The sequence below is a fragment of the Ambystoma mexicanum genome, chromosome 3q, assembly GCF_040938575.1.
Source record: "Ambystoma mexicanum isolate Mex_15411 chromosome 3q, UKY_AmexF1_1, whole genome shotgun sequence".
Taxonomy (NCBI): Eukaryota; Metazoa; Chordata; class Amphibia; order Caudata; family Ambystomatidae; genus Ambystoma; species Ambystoma mexicanum.
The window spans coordinates 815,127,148-815,144,084 of record NC_090926.1 but is presented as its reverse complement, the minus strand read 5'-3'; the positions used below and the strand labels follow the sequence as shown (position 1 = coordinate 815,144,084).

The 16,937-nt window shown below is 51.0% G+C and overlaps 1 protein-coding gene across 1 annotated transcript in view; it reads right to left on the bottom strand.

The window, feature by feature from the left end:
* The window catches only part of SPAG9 (sperm associated antigen 9), a 2,727,931-nt gene that overhangs the window by 650,766 nt on the left and 2,060,228 nt on the right, over nucleotides 1-16,937 (bottom strand). The window contains exon 22 of the mRNA XM_069654919.1: nucleotides 1,300-1,380. Coding sequence (XP_069511020.1) covers nucleotides 1,300-1,380 — 81 coding nt within the window. The remainder of the gene's footprint in view (nucleotides 1-1,299; nucleotides 1,381-16,937) is intronic.

Sequence of the window (16,937 nt, the reverse complement as noted above, 5' to 3'; positions counted from 1 at the left end):
TATGTGCGTGGGAGTAATCATCTTGAAGCTTTCTAGCGGTAAAGACAGATTCAGAAATGACAGGTCCAGAACAATGCTCAAGCCAGTCTGGTTGTTCTTGGGTACCGCAAAAATCATGGAATAGAAACCAGAGCCCCTATCTGAAAGAGGAACCGGTTCCATCGCTTGCATCTCCAAGAGCGAAAGGACCTCCCTTAAAAGAGCTGGGCCCCCAAACTGTTGAGGAGGGGAGGATGGTAGAGGGAAAGGAAGAGGAGGAATGAAGCCCCAGGAAACTACAGATAGGATTCATGGGTTGTTGAAGACGCTTCCAAGTGTCCTGAAAAAGAGCCAACCGGCCCCCCTGAAGTTTTGATCAGGAAAGGGCAGGCAAGCCTGGTCTCGCATCCATCTTGGCCATGAGACGTTATGATATGGCATTTATAATGCGCCTATACACAAGTGTTGTTGGACTAAAGCCTGTGGCTTTCCTGGCCTGCGGAACAAGTAAAAATGTCCAACTCCGGGAACATGACTAAGCCACAGCACTTCACGAGTCGGAAGCCACCCCTCACAGCCCCACCTCCTCCTCATAGAACTGCTCTAAGGCATCCCTTACTTTTATAGGGGATAAGGGGCCAATCCAAAAGAGGATATGGCCTCAAACAGTAAAGACAGATTTTGTTGGGGGGCAAATACCAACATCAGTCAATCACAATCCGAGCACCGCTTGCATCCTGAGGCCTTTGTGAGGGCAGGCAGAGCAAATCGAAGAGAACAGACGGTGAAAAAAGTAACCAAAGCCATGGGCAAGTCGCCTATATACTGACCCCAACGTCACATCCGACGCAGAGTGTGTAGAGGCATCAAGCAGACCTGTATCACACCCCCTGGTGGTAGATATGTTTCACGAGATCAGCTGTGCTGCAGATAGAATATCACAGATGAGGAACAGTGCGAGGAAGGAATCTATTAGATGGATTGTGTACCAATTTATTTAATACATAGATCCAAAAAGACTACACCATAGAGTGAAATATTTCTTTCAGAATAAGGTTTGTGTCTGAACTATCCTCAATTTTCATATGCGACAGGCAAGTGACAGCTAAGGAACCATTAACAGGCTCTATGTATCTCTCTTGCATTTACTGATCCCCCTTCAATAAGTTTGCATCATTTGGTCAGCGCACACATTACCGAATTACAAGTAGTAATGTAAAATGCATCCACCATAATGCACACTGCAAAACTGCATTTTGAAAAAAAACAAAGTACAGATCAAATATAATAAATACAAATAATGATAAATAAACAACTTACACAATGCTGAGAACAGAATCCTTAAGTTTAATAGAATGAAGACATTTCCTCCACTGGGCAACAGAAGAATGAACATATAAGCTAAAATTAGAAAATAAAGAAAGTTAATGTTTCAAGGTGTAAACCATATCTGTGTAAAAAACATGCAAATATACTTTACCTGAAAACCATTTTTGTTTAAGCCACACATCTGATAAAATATCCAACAACATTTGTGGAGAAAGTGTGAAAACATTCTCCCACGCAACAGCTTGCAGTAAAAACAAATAGTTTTAATTAGCTTTTATACCAGCCTCAGTACAATTGAAGCAGGTTCTTTGACTGGATATTTGGACGATTTGAAATACAGAAGACAACACTGTGTTTAAAACAAATTAGTAATATGCACAGCATTTAGATATGTCAATGTATTCAAGAATTATGGGGATAAATGCGTGAGGCATAGATTCTGTGAAGACATTTTAAAAATCAGGCTGTTTATCCAGTGGAGATATCAGAAGTCTATGTGAGCTGGAACTAGTGGGAACAGAGTTACACTCATTTTTTTCTGTTAACAGTTTAACTACTTTGCCACCATTTTTACAGTTCCTGAACTTTTATTTTTTGCAATTAAAGCATACCTCCCCATTTCTCTTGATTTTGGCACATGCCGAGATGGTCCAAGAGCTGATCTCTCATTCTTGATTAAGCAATGAAGGCACGACAGGGAGAACGTGCTCTGTTTCAAAAGACACATTATGGGAAGTACAAATCGATATGCACATATTTAGCACACCATTTCGGAGCAGAGCGTTGGGTGCAGGTTCCTTTTAGGCATGTTGTTGGCTGCGGCCAGCATGGCGAAGGGACCAGAGCACCAGGATATTTATGTTTGCTTAAATAAATGGTCAACTGAAACATTTTCAATACACTGCAAAGCTTGAATGAGCCCATAACATTTCATCAGACACGTCACCCGTTGGCTCAAGGAGAATGACATCTAACCTCCCAATATATACACACTGGAATTTACGCTCATTTTGTACACTTTGTATATACTACCTATTGTCTTTTGTGCTTTTATTGTGTAACCAACAGGTTTCTTGCCTATCCTGTACAAACTGCCTTTATCACTACTGACTGTAGTATATAAATATATGATACTGTACAGCATTTTAACCTAAGCTGAACAATCCTCTTGATGCCTACTGCGCCGATACATTCGCGCATTACAAATATATTAAACAAACAAAACAAACGTAATGTGTGTCCATTAAGGCTAGCACTACATCTATATGCCTATACCATAATCTGCATTTACTTCCAGCCAAACAGTCAAATGGCTTTCTTTGTACTCTAAAACAGAAGAAATACTGCAACCAAATCTGGACATATTTAGGTCTTTAAATCCTTTCTTCGTCAGGGTGCTTGTGCACGCCTATGCCACAAGCCACAGACAAAAATGGAGAATTGCCTTTTCTGGTTGACAGAGCCAACCAAGTTAGATGGTCACAATGTTTACAGTGGATTTAGGAGGGCCTTGTCGCCTCCTTCTACTAGTCTTGACCTCTTCCCTCATCTCTACGGTATCGGACAAAAAGATTGCATCTAAAATGCCAAATGCACGTTTAGTGCGCATTAGGCATAGTAGATAAGATCTTAGCCATAATACCGAACAGAGGCGCAGGGGTGTACCCCGCATACATTATAGGCAGTACGGGGGACAAACTGCCAAAATCCCCAAAGTCTGAATCACAAAATGCGAGCTAGTGGGCTCCATGATTTTGTGATACGATATTTTAACGTACATCATATCTCTACTCCTGTTCTGGTCATGTGCATCCACTACGCCATCCAGCATACTCAACCTGCCTCCCACAGTGGGTTCAACATCTTCTGATCGACCCTGCTCCATCTAGTGGCTCAACAGGGCTGGATTCCTCCTGCTTTCCAGACTCCCTCCGATTGTCCCCTCCTCCAACCCCTGATATTATCTGCCTGCCATCTCCTGATATTCCTTCTCCCACTCTTGTGGGAGTATTTGTGTGTCTCCTTTCAACTCTCTCGGTCATCGCCAAACTTCTCCAAGCACCTACCTTTTCCTTCTCCAAACACCCACACTCCTGTCTGAAACAAGACCCTTATCCCCAGAAGGGGCGATTTACAGAGGCTGTGTTAAGAATATGTATTTCATCTGGACCAATTTCAGGAGTGATGGGTACTGACTACTTACTGGTAGAACTACAAATGTGTTGGGTGCAAGCAACTGATACTTCCAAATACTGAGTCCGCCATTTTTGATAGTCTTTGCCCTGGTGTCTGCATCTTGAGCCAAGACCTTGAGTATGGTGCCACTGTCTTGCTTGCCTACTCACAAATGTCAGAAATTGATGCACGCAGACAGGAGAATGCTCCCCTTTTAAGTTACCCAAGGAATCTGAGTGTGTAGACAGACATGGTTTTAGAAAGCAATGTGGGAATGAGGTTGTTGTGCTGCAACTGGGCTGTCGGGAACAATCCAGACACGCAAATCTCCCTTTCTCAAAAGAGCAATAGTCTTTTGGTCAGACATTTGGCTGTACACGTGGGGTAGACCAGGGGATCCTAGTCATGTTGTCCTCTATCGCTTCAGATATTAGCTTGTGGAGGCACCGACTTGCTAGGTTACTTCACTAGATGTCCACAAAATAAGACAGGGGACTTTGTCAAAGTGCCTAAAAGTGACATGTCAAAGACCATATTTGTGCCAATAGCAGTACCTCCACAATTACACTACTGTGCACTGCTATTGGCACAAAAAGGGGTGTTTAAACATATGCATATTCTATATCACATCTTTCAATGGAACCTATGTTTATAGAGAATTTTCTATTCCTGTTTTTAACAGTACAGAAAAATAATAAAAACACATAAGAAACCCAATATCAAGGGGGAAGAGCCGAGCAGCGCTATAGATAGCCACACTTTACATCTGCTTCATATATTCTAGTTCTGGGGCCCTGGCCCATCTATGGGGATTGGAGAGTATTTGTAAGGTTGCCGAGTAGTGGGAGCACATCATGAAACTGGTAGCAAAAGGCTATTCCTCGCCAGTTCAGAGTCAGAGGGATTGACGGGATGTTGCAGAGAAAAATAAAGATGGTAGCAAGTTTTGGCAGATGGCCCATGAAGTGAGATGAATTACGCCCATGGATACCTGTGAGGTAGAGAACCTTATTTAACAGCTGGCCAATATTAATGTCCCACCCCCATGCACTGTTCTTAACTAAGGAAGGTTACAAGTTACAACATCTGCCATAACATTCATGACTCGTGATAATGCTGGGCACCTTGAACCATTGGTGGGTAGGTGAACAACTTGTGTGGTCCAAGCCTCCATCCAAGGAGCAAGGTTAGTGCCTGAAGGCATGGAGCATGCCAGTAAACTGCCTTAATGGCTGACAAGGATTAAGAGTTGGGAAGGAGGAGGTTATTTCATTTACGTCTTGAACAGCAGCCCACGTATACATTAAAGTTACTCACTGTAGCGACTACAGTACGCATAGTCCCCTTTCCTCCATCCTTGAGGGCGTCCCCCAACATGGGGACGGTACTGAAACCTTTGGAAGGGAAAAATGGAGCTTCCCCTTTAAATTTAGTACAGAATGCGGGACATGGGACCCCCCAGTCGAGGCCCCACCCTCCGGCGCCTCCTCTCAGCCCCTTTGACCACATCAGATGCTTAGATACCAACGGCCAGGGCAACAAGTGTTGAATATTAGCCTTTGGCATACAAGCGGGGGAAGGTGTGCGGGACGGATGGAGGCAAGTGGTCTGTGGACTATGGACTATGAATACACTAGTCACTTTGGTGATTAACAGTAATTACTCATACGTCACATCCTCTTTCCTCCATCATTGTGGGTGATTCCACTGAACAAGACCATAGGGTGGAGACGGAACAGCCTGCTTCCTATCTAGGAAGAAGCAAACTGGTTCCTCAGAACTGCCTGGGCAAACTCAGCATTGTGCCTGGAGCTGGTGTGCAGGGAATAGTGCTTGCAGAAAGCCAACGGAGTAGCCCAAGTATCTGCCGTGCTGATGACATCCTAAGAAGCAGGTGTTTGAAACACGACTGCTGTGCTCTTAGCCCTAACTGCATGGGCATGAATCCCCTCCGGGACCAGGTTGGCCGTTAACGCTTCAGAAATGGGCTCAACCATCCACTGGGCGACAGAAGCCTTGGAAGCCTGAGAGACGGGGAGGATCCCCTAAAAGTGAAAAACAAAGCCTCAGACATCCTGAAGGATTTTGTCCGAGAGCGGTAAAACCTAAGGACCCTCTTGAGGTCCAAGGAATGTAGGGCCTTCTCTGCCTCTGACTACGGTTTTCGGAAGAACACCGTAAGGCAGATCTCTTGATTCAGATGAAATGGAGAGACCACCTTGAGCAAGAAGTTGGGGTGAATGCGCTACTGATGACGAGAAACGTGGTGAAGGGCTCACACAAAGACAATGTTAGAGGAAAAGGAAGAGCAAGACTGAAGCCTGTGGAGACTATGGATCGGTTCCATGGGTTCTTGAAAAGACGCTCCCAGCTGTCCTGGAAAAGAGCCAGTCGGTCCCCTACTGGCAAGCCGTGTTTCCAGACTGTGACTTCACTATTTCTTGGCATCAGAGGCTGGAGCAGAGGAGGGGGAGCAGAAAAACCTGCACAGGGTTCTCTGCTGCTTCCTCCTGTTATCACTGGGTGACCTGTCAGGCATCCGCGTACCGCGGTCATGAAACCCCTCGAAGACGGTGAAAGCGCAGGGTTTGAATTGGGTCCTGCCCTGAGAATGAGAGAAGGACTTCTGTCCTGGCTTTGTCAGGATGTCCAAGGACTTAGCAGTTTGAGTGGAGGTTTTCTTCTTTGACGACTCGTCATCTGTTGACGAATGAAAGAGGTCCACGCCCTCAAAGGGCAGATCTAGGATCCGAACTTGCACGTCAGATGAAAACTTAAGAGTCATGCATCCACGTCATTCTTTTCATTGCAACAACCAGGGATAGCCCTTTGTTGGCTGTGTCGATGTGGGTGCCTGAAGACTATGAGGTCCTGCGCAACGGCCAGGGCATCCACCAGACCGCCCTTGAAGGAGACTTGCCTCTCCAGAGGGAAATCAGGCAGAAACCCCAGAGCGCCCACCACAGCTTCTGGTTAGCCACGGCTAAAAGGGCATCAGCATTGGCTTGGCGCAGATGCAGACCTGATATGCCATAACGTTTGCCCAAAGACTCCTTGGAAAGACAACTGGAGGAGGCTCCTGAGGTGGAAAACGACAAACACTATGGTTTAGAATGCAGGCATGCCGCAGCCACCTCTGAAGAATGTGGCTGCGGATGGGCGGTCAGGAGGATTGGCTCCCCGTCCGTCAGCCTGAACCTGCTGTCCAACTTCTTGTTCATCTGGGTGTTGGCCCTGGGGTTCTCCCAGACCTTTCTCACCAACTGCTGGACATCCTTCTGGAGAGGGATGCCAGACTAGATCATGGTGCGCTTGCCCAAAACCTTTGCTAGAACTCCCGACTTCTGGTGGGGCTTGCTCGGGCAGATGGACCCCCAACAACTCTGCCAGGCCCTGAATGCAGTCATGAAAAGCCTTAATGGATACCGAGGGTTCATGGTCCTGGGCATCATCCTCCCCCCCCCCTTTTTTACGGACCGAGGGGAGTAAGGGCCCTGGGACACAGATGCCAGCAGGGTGCTGAGTGGGGGGCGGCGTGCATGCCTGCCTGCCCCGGGCCTGTGGGAGACCTGGCTGCGGCCTGGAATCTGTGTGCAGAATCAGCCAAGGATAGAGTCCTGCTGCACTCTTGGCATTGCAAAGGGTGTGGCTGCCTGCAGGGGAGCTTGTTGCTAGTGGGCTGTTTCTCTGGACAAGGCTGCTGGTAAAGAAGGCTGTGAGCCCTCATCGGGGCGAATTCTGGCTGCGTGAAGGTACTGTCTGTCCCCTAGTCGTGTGCCTACCATATACTGGCCTCAGAGGAGGAATGAGCGCTGTTTAGCAAGGCTGGAAGCTCAGTGGGAAAGTGTGGTATGCGCGCATTATGGCTCAGGGTGCTAATTGAGGCTCCACTGACTGCGATCTATTTCTGCATTTTCTGTTTACCGCCACCAGTGGGACTGCAAGATCAGCTTAACGTGGGGCCTTGCTTGTCCATTTCTTTGGCCCTTTTTTGCTGTGTTGTAACCTGTGGCATACAGTGTTGAGTGCTGCCTTCTCTTTGCTACTCCACATGTCTGGAGCTGGCTGCAGAGTGTCCTTTTCAAGGCTAAGGACAATAAGAGACAGTTTTGATTGTTGTTCATGCATAAAGAAGGCTTGACCACAAGTAAGAAGATGATTTTGCACGGTACGGCCGTTGCAATGGGAGAACAAACGGTTGTTGGCGCCCAGGGCTCGAGCGCAAGTGAAGGCCACCCTGCTGCAGATTTGGGAATAGTCCTGGCTGAGATGAGGAGTGGGCTTGCATCAATCAATACCACGCTGGATGGGATGGTGTACAAGGTCGACCCTATGCAGGAGCAGATAGACAAGGAAAGTGGCTGAATATCTGAGGCAGAGCACAGTATGGGAGTGCTTGAAGATATTAGCGTGGAGGTGTCTCAGGCGATCCGTACTTTACATCAGGAGGTCATGGAGATCAAGGAGAAGAATGAGGATCTGGAAGCGAGGTCCCGCAGGAACAATATATGGGTGGTTGGGATCCCGTAATCAGTTCGGCTGCAAAATATGGAGGAACTCAGAAGTGCTGGGAGGATCCCCTCTTTCCTCCCAGGTTCTGGTGGAAACGGCCCACAGAGTGTCGCTGCAGGTACACACGCAGGGCCAGAACCCGTGTGCAGTCAATGTATGCTTATTGAACTATAGAGGTTGTGATATGATATTATGCAGAGCCCGCAAGCTTGGGAATCTTCAATATAGAGAAGGAACAAGTTACTTACCTGTAACTGTTGTTCTCCAGCATGGGTCTGGCATGTATTCACATGCTCATGAATATTCCCCGTCGTCAGGCCGGGAATCCTCGGTATACAAAAAATCAGTATCAGTTTCGTTTCTGATCTGTCTTTCTCAGTAGTAACCAATCACTGGTCTCTGGGTCATACTGCCCCCAGCCAATGACTGCCCTCTCCCTAAGCCCCGCCCCTGGCAGCCATCCTCAGATTTGGTAGCACGTGAAGTGGCAGTATGACCAAGTGATGAGCCGCAGAGGGGTAGGCGGGAGGGTTCGCATGTGAATCCATGCCAGACCCATGCTGGAGAACAACAGTTACAGGTAAGTAACGTGTTCCTTCTCCAGCATGGGGTCTGGCATGGATTCACATGCTCATGAATATAAGAATACATAGCAGTATACACATGCACAACCACGGGAGGTGGCAAAAGGCTCAATATCAAGCAATACAACAACTCAACATTAAGCAACTCTTACCTCCTCACCAGGCTCACCTTAGGCGAACAGGTTGCGCAGTACTGCCTGGCCGACTCTGGACTCCTCCCCGGAATCCCGGTCGACGCAGTAGAATCTCGTGAAGGTGTGCGTCAACCTCCACGTAGCAGCCCTGCAGATGTCGGGCAGGGGCACACCAGACAGGAACGCCGTAGTAGCAGCAATCGCTCTGGTCGAATGGGCCCTCGGACGGCCTGGCAACGGTCGGTTTGCCAACCGGTGACAGTGCATGATGCAGCCGGAGAGCCATCTGGAAATGGAAGTCTTCGAGAGAGCCTTCCCTTGACTCACAGGTCCAAAGTTCACAAACAGCTGTGATGTCTTCCGAAAACTCTTCGTGCGGTCCACGTAGAACTTCAGCGCTCTAGCTACATCCAGCGAGTGCAAAGTCTCCTCAGCCGGCGACGAAGGCGACGGGAAGAAAACTGGCAACACCAAGGGCTCGTTGAGGTGGAAGTCCGACAGCACCTTGGGCATGAAGGAGGGGTGCGTCCTCAGCACCACCCTAGTGCCATGAAAAGTCAAGTATGGAGGCTTGCAAGACAGGGCCTGGATCTCTCCCACTCGTCGTGCAGAGGTGATGGCCACGAGGAATGCTGTCTTCCACGACAGAAACTTCAACGGCACTGAATGCATAGGCTCGAATGGGGCCCCCATGAGCCTGGTCAGCACCACGTTGAGCTCCCACGCCGGGGCAGGGGCCTTCACCGGCGGGAATGATCGGAACAGTCCTTTCATAAACTCCTTCACCAGACGATGAGACCACAAGGACGCTCGTCCTGTAGTTCTGGTGTAACGTGAGACGGCAGCCAGATGTACCTTGATGGAAGCGTGAGATAGGCCAGCCTTGGCCAAAGACAGTAGGTACAGCAAAACTTGAGGGGCCGTAATCCGCAGAGGGTTAATCTTCTGTGCACGGCACCAGACAGGGAACCTCTTCCATTTATGTCCGTAGCACTTGAGAGTTGAGGATGCCCTGGCCTCTCTGCAGTCGGCCGGGATGTCGTATCCTCCAAACTCTAGTGCTGCAGGAGCCAGGCCTGCAAGTTCAGCGACTCTGGTTCGTGATGAAGCATGGCGCCTCCTTCTCTGGAGAGAAGATCCGCGTCCGTCGGCAGGTTGACTGGTGTGGACGCTGACAAGTCCAGAAGGTCCGGGAACCAGATCTGCCTCGGCCACGCCGGTGCGACGAGGATCATCCTGCACCGGGACCTCTTGTGCTGGTTGACGAGCCAGAGTAGCAATGGCAACGGCGGGAATGCATAAAGGAACAGGCCGTCCCAGGGGAACGAGAAAGCATCGCCCATGCTCCTCGGTTGGGGAAACCTGCTGGCGAACCTCCGGCACTTGGAGTTCGCCGCTGTCGCGAAGAGATCGATCTGGGGTTTGCCCCATCGTCGGAAGAGTCGGTCCACTTGATCCTGGCGCAGTTCCCAGTGTGGCACGAGCGCAGCTCTCTGCTGAGTGAGTCGGCAATGGTGTTTTTTATCCCTGCCAGATGAAAGGGTACCAGAAACATCCCTTGGGCGACGGCCCAATGCCACAGATCCTGGGCTTCCTTGGATAGGGCAGGGGATCTAGTTCCGCCCTGCTTCTGAATGTAAAACATTGTGGTGGTGTTGTCGGTGAAAATCCTCACCACCTTGCCCTTGAGGGACGGAAGGAAGGACCTGAGGGCCCAGAACACTGCGCGGAGCTCCAAGATGTTGATGTGGAGAGTCTTTTCCTACGGGAGCCAAAGGCCTCTCGCGTGGAGACCCCCGGTGTGCGCTCCCCAACCTTCCAGGGAGGCATCCGTCGTCACCGTCACCTGGTGGGCCGGGGCTAGAAAACCTGTTCCCGCTGTCAGATGAGCGCGGACACCCCACCATCGTATCGCCTGACGGAACACTTCGTCGAGCGGGATCCTGTCCTCGAAGCTGCCCGTTGTCTGGATCCAGTGGGCGTCGAGGAATTCTTGCAAGGGCCGCATCCGAAGTCTGCAGTGGGGCACCAGATAAATGCAGGAGGACATTATTCCGAGGAGGGACTTGATAGACCTCACTCTGGCCACGTCCGTGGCCAGCAGACGTTGCACCTTTCCTAGGATGTTCCTTATCCTTTCCTCCGACGGTGAGGCCCACCGCGCCACTGTGTCGAGCTGTGCTCCCAGAAACAGGGCGACTTGCGACGGGACCAGGTGGGATTTTGGAAAGTTGATGGAGAACCCCAGGTCCGTGAGCAGCTGGAAGGTCTTCGCAGTGTGTTCCATGGTGAGCTCCCTTGTCCTTGCCCGTATGAACCAGTAGTCCAGGTAGGGGTAGACGTGGATCCCCTGCAGATGCAGCCGCGCCGCCACCGGTGCTAGGCACTTGGTGAACACCCTGGGCGCCTATTTTAATCCGAACGGGAGGGCCATGAACTGGTAGTGCCGCCCTTTGACCACGAACCTGAGGAACTTTCAGTGTCTCTTTAGAATAGGGATGTGGAAGTAAGCATCCTCCAAGTCCAACGACGACAGGAAATCGCCCTCCTCCAGCTGTCCCAGCACCTTCTGGAGGGTGACCATCCGGAACTTCTGTGCCTTGATGTATTTGTTTAGTTGTCGCAGGTCCAGGATGGGACGCCATCCTCCTGTCTTCTTCTTCACGAGGAAGTATCTTGAGTAAACTCTGGAGCCCCGAAGCCTCTTCGGGACGAGCTCAATGGCACCTTTCCTGAGCATCGCCCTTACTTCCAACAGCAGTTGAGGGACGTGATGTTCCTTCCTGGCCACGGGAAGAATGCAGGGGCACCTCTTCTGGAACTCAGGGGCGTGCCCCAGGGCCAGGGCGTCCAGCAGCCAACGGTCGGTGGAGATGGACTCCCACACGCCGACGAACTTCGTCAGCCGGCCTCCCACCGGGGTGCTTCGGCGGGGGCCCGACCCTACTGTCGATTCAATCTTGCTTGGAGGCCGCTTTGCCTCCTTGACCACCTTGGCGACGACGGCGGGATCCACCTGACTTGCCGCGTCCCCTGTAGGCCTTCTGCGACGAAAACCTTGCCGCTTGACGGTACATAGAGGAGCTGCTGCCGGCTCCCTTGGAGGCACCCTGTCTGCCTCCGGAGCTCCGAAAGGACTGCCGTCGCTGTTGGAGCACACCCAGTGCACGGGCCGTCTCCGTGTCCGTCTTGATCGCCTGAAGGGATAAATCAACCGCCTTGCCAAAAAGGTTGTTCCCATCGAAAGGCATGTCCAAAACCTTGGTTGAACGTCCTGGCGGAAATCCGTCGCCTTGAGCCATCCTCGTCGTCTCAGGCAAACGCTGTTGTCCAACTGACGGAAACCGGTGTCGGCGATGTCCATAGCCACCGTAATGGCGTGGTCCGAGGCAATCTCACCTTCCTGCAAGATTTCCAGGGCCTCAGCCCTCTTGGCATCCGGAAGGAAGTCCAACAGAGGGGCGATCTTGAACCACAACTCCCTGTCGTAGCGGGCTACGATGGCCAGGGCATTGGCCGCCTGGATGGTCGTCGCTGCAGATGAGATGACCCGTCGTCCCATCGCATCCAGCTTCCTACCCTCGCCATCCAGAGGAGAGGTTGAAGTCGAGGCCGATGCCCGCCCCGCTTTCTTCTTGGCCGCCGCCGAAACGACCGAGTCCGGGGTAGGTTGCGCCCTAATGCACAAGGGGGCAGCGTCGGGGACCCGGTACTTCTTCTCGTACCGGTCCCTCTTCGCCGGAGCTGTGGCAGGGTTCTTGAGGAGGGCGTACCCCTCATCCCAGATGTCATCAAGAAGCGGTACGGCGAGGACGTCTTCCTTTTAGCCTTGCGCCGTTGGTAAAGGAACCCCTCCTTCTTTTCCTCGGGGCAGAGCTGGAAGAGTTTGGATGCCCTGGAAATCATTGCATGGAAGGATCCGATCTCGTCGGGCGGGGACGCCCGGGCAGGGGGCGACGGTGGACACGTCCCGTCGTCGCCTCCGTCGTCATCCGTACCCGTCGTAGTCGTGTCCATGCCTGTATCATCCCCGTGGGTAGTGGACCGGGGGGAAGGCAGAGAAGGCCGCAGAGGCGGGAGAGGAGGCCTAGGATGCATCCTCCTCCTAAGTGGTGGGATCTCCGAAGGTCCTGGCTCCGGTTCCTCCGTCGGGTCTGGCTCAGGCACCTCCGTCGGGGGAAGGGGCAAACTAGTCCTTATCTCCGAGCATAAGGACTGGAACGCTGACAAAATGGCCGCCGAGGTGTCTTGAGGAGCCTCGTCTGCGTCACCGTCGTCCTCGTCGTCGCCCTCGTCGGGATCCCTCCCGATGGGCTGTGCCTCCTCCACGACTTGGATGAGCTCCTCTTCAGAGGTCGTGTCCGTATCCACGACGGCCACCAACCCCTCCCCCACCCTTTCCAACGAGGACTTCGTGGGGGTCTTCTCGATGGGCCTGAAAGACGACTCCCTCCGCGGTGGCAGGGAGACTCTGGTACCTGAGGGCGCCTCCACTGGTGTAGCCTCCACAGGCTGAGCCAGGGCCGCGGCGACATCCTCAATCGAGGTTTTAGCAGGGTGAATTAAGGCCAACGTCACCTTCTGTACGCCTGGGGCCTTCACCTTGGGGGGAGGGTCCGAGCCTCGCTCCCCCTCTGCCGGAATCTTCGAGATCGACCGGGGCCTCTCCAGAAGCTTCGGCGGGTTCTCGGACTTCCTCTTACCCGAGCCAGAGCGTTGGCTCGTGGTCGATGGCGCCGGGGAGGATGCGCCCTGCCTGGCAGCCAAGGAGCCCAACCGTTCGGCGCTCCCGGTGCCCGCGGACTCACGGTGCTTAGCCTTTTGTTGGGTCGCCGGAGCACCCTCACAGGACTTAGAAGACCGCTCGGACTTCTTTTTCTTCTTCTCGCCTGGCGGGCTCTTACCTTCCAGCCAGTTGGCGAGACGGAGGTGGCGATCCTTCATGGTCCGCTCCGACATGTTCCCACAAAACACGCAGTCCTTTTCCTTGTGCGTCTTGTCCTCATGGAGACAGTAGAGGCATAACGAATGCTCGTCCTCCTTGAAAACGTTCTGAAGCTGGCATCCAGGGCAGGTCCTGAACAGCTTCCCGGGCGTCGAGCTCCCTTTCTCCTGGGCCATGTCCGGGGTAGGCCTCGGAACTTCTGGAATCCTCCAAAAGCGTAACTCGATGAAATCTTCACCCTTGAGGGGCGTAGAAACTCCGAAACGGATCCCCGTTGATCGGAAGTAGAAACGGTGGAGCTTGAGGCTCTATTTAACCAAAAAAATGAGAAAATCTCCTGAAAAAAGTGCGAAAACGCAGCAAAAGCTCGAGAGCTAAGCACAAGGACTCCCAACACTTGAACGTGCGGTAAAAATCTGAGGATGGCTGCCAGGGGCGGGGCTTAGGGAGAGGGCAGTCATTGGCTGGGGTCAGTATGACCCAGAGACAAGTGATTGGTTACTACTGAGAAAGACAGATCAGAAATGAAACTGATACTGATTTTTTCTATACCGAGGATTCCTGGCCCGACGACGGGGAATATTCATGAGCATGTGAATCCATGCCAGACCCCATGCTGGAAAAGCTAAATTCTCGTTTGACGTGATTTTACTATGTCAGTCCAGAGGGCTTGTCTCCTTCTTAGCAGCAAAGCGATCTCTCTGAGAGTATGACCTGAAAAATGCTGTGCTGTACCCATCTAGGCCGAGGGTGGTCTACAATAATAAAACAAACTTCTTCATGGATCCTGCCGCGGTACAGGACTTCCTGGACACCTTGCCTACGGGGAGATGATTCACCCAGGTGGAACGCTGCGTTGCTGGCTCCGGGCCTTTGGTGGTTTGGCATTAACCAAATTTGTTGTTTCTAATTGACCGTATGGTACAACTGGCCAAATTCGGCCAGTCGCATTTGGTCATTTGGAATCAACCAATTTGGGTAATCACTACCAAACATGGGGGGCGGGGGTTGCGTGATTGCCTTTAGGGGTAGCGTGGGTGTCCCCAGCTTGTGGAGGACCAAAAAAAAAAAAAAAGGAAAAGCTTACACTGTGGCAGCGGTTACCACCCGCGTAGGAGGGACAGATCCGACACCGCAGGGTCATAACATGCACGGACGGCGAAAAGGTAAGTAGGGGTGGGTGTCGGGGGTTTTAATTAGGGCATTTTTGGCGGCGGCAAAATTGGCTTCGCGGCCAAAATGACCACTGTCAATTCGGCCATGAACAATTGTGTGACGGCCACAACGTATGTATCCGGTGGTTTGGCATTCTGCTGGAGCCTGGGTATCTATGTGATACACATGCCCTGTTTTGTTCTTTTCTATTTTGTTGATGTGATTTGCAATGCAGAATGTCCTTTGATGGTGACTGAATTGTTTACGCTGAGGAAGGTTTTTGTCGTCTAACAGTACACTCTAACTGCATCCTTTGATATGTTTGGCCTCCCCTGCTTGAGGGATGGTCATAGGACAGGCTGGAGGGGTCGCTGAGTCTGACGTTCCCGGGTGGTTACCATAATTTCTTGTTGGTTATGAAAGGTTGCAGAGGTATCGCACTGTAAGATGGGGATGGCAGTGTGGGTGGGGGAGGGGTGTTGGGTTCGGGAGATTTTCAAGAAAATGGTTCACATTGCATTGTATGCTGCGAATGGTGCACAATCCTATTCTTGGGTCCAACCGTGCACAAGGATGACAGAGGATGGAAGGATGGCGGCTAACGACTAGATGATTGAGTAATGCTACCTCCTTAAATGGAATGTGCTGGCACTGAATATCTTGGCATATGTGGAGCGTCATGGGGGCAAGATTATTTTCTTACAGGAAACACATTTGCTTGGGCGGTTGAATGATGTGTTCGCTAAGGCATGGGGGGACAATCGTTTTTATACCTCTTATTCTCCGTATTCACAAGGGGTATCATCATCATCCATAAGCCCTTAGGGTCCGTCCACTGCATCACGAAAGTGACCCTGACGGGAGATATCTTCATGTGTCGAGGACTATGGCTCGTCGGCTAGTTCCGTTTGTCAATATATATGGTACGAATATTGATGACCCTAGATTGTATGACTCCTTGCGGGTTAGGTGTTTGGCATATTCATATACTCAATTGATAGTTGCAGGCGATTTCAACACGATACTGCATAAAGAGTTGGATACATCAACCCCGGGCACGAGGCCATTGTCATCAGTGGCTAAAGCTATACGGACAGGGATGGTAGATCTGTGGCTGTTAGATCTTTGGAGGACATTACACCCTGATGGTCGGGACTTTTCTTCTTATACCTCAGTTTACAACATGTAGTCACGCATAGATTGCATAATGGTGGGACCGGGCCTCATTTGCAATATGAGCAGTTGCACCATGCTACCCAGGAAGCTCTCTGACCACTTCCCAATTTTGTGGCAGTTTCAGATGGAGAACCTGGTTATTACCAGACCCCAGTGGCGCTTTAAGGTTCAGCCTCGATTAGATGTGGTGTATGCGAGTGAGGTATTGGAAGTGATATCGTTGTTCTTTGCAATAAATGCAGGGGTTAGAGGCCTCTGTTGGGGTTCTCTGGGAGACGTTCAAAGTTTACCTGAGGCGGCGTTGTATCTCTTTGGAAAATGGGGTGCTTAAGGCAAAACAGAGGCATTTGGCGGGTCTAGAGGCAGAGTTAAAAACTTTACAGTCTGTGGATGTGGATAAGCCCTCTGGTGAAAATTTGGCAGCGATTAGAGGGGCCCTTGATCAATTCAGAGATGAGGCTGATAGAGAGGATGCTCCGCAATTGGCACGTCGGTATGGTGATGATGGGAGACCGGGTAGATTTCTAGGCAGGTGACAGGGGCCAAACCGACATCCCAGTGATTAGGAGGGATGGTACAATAGTCTCAGAGCCTGACTTAATCTTTGAAGAATTTCAATTGTTTTACAGTGATTTATATGCGGCTAGGGGGTGGGTGGACCAAGATGCAGCTCTTTGTTGGGGAGGCTACGTTGCAGAACTTGACGCACAGGCAAAGGACAGATTGGAGTCCCCTTTTACTGTTAATGATATTCTCAAAGCGATTAAGGATCCCTCCACCTCTAAGGCTCCGGGCTCTGGCAGGATTACCTCAGAGTTTCCCAAGGTTGCTGACTATTTACTTCAAGTGTGGCAGTAAGCGTTGCAGTCAGGTTCACTGCATTTGATAAAACCTGTCAAGGATCCTATGGGTTTGGCTTCCTATCAGCCAATTTCCCTTATTGCTAGG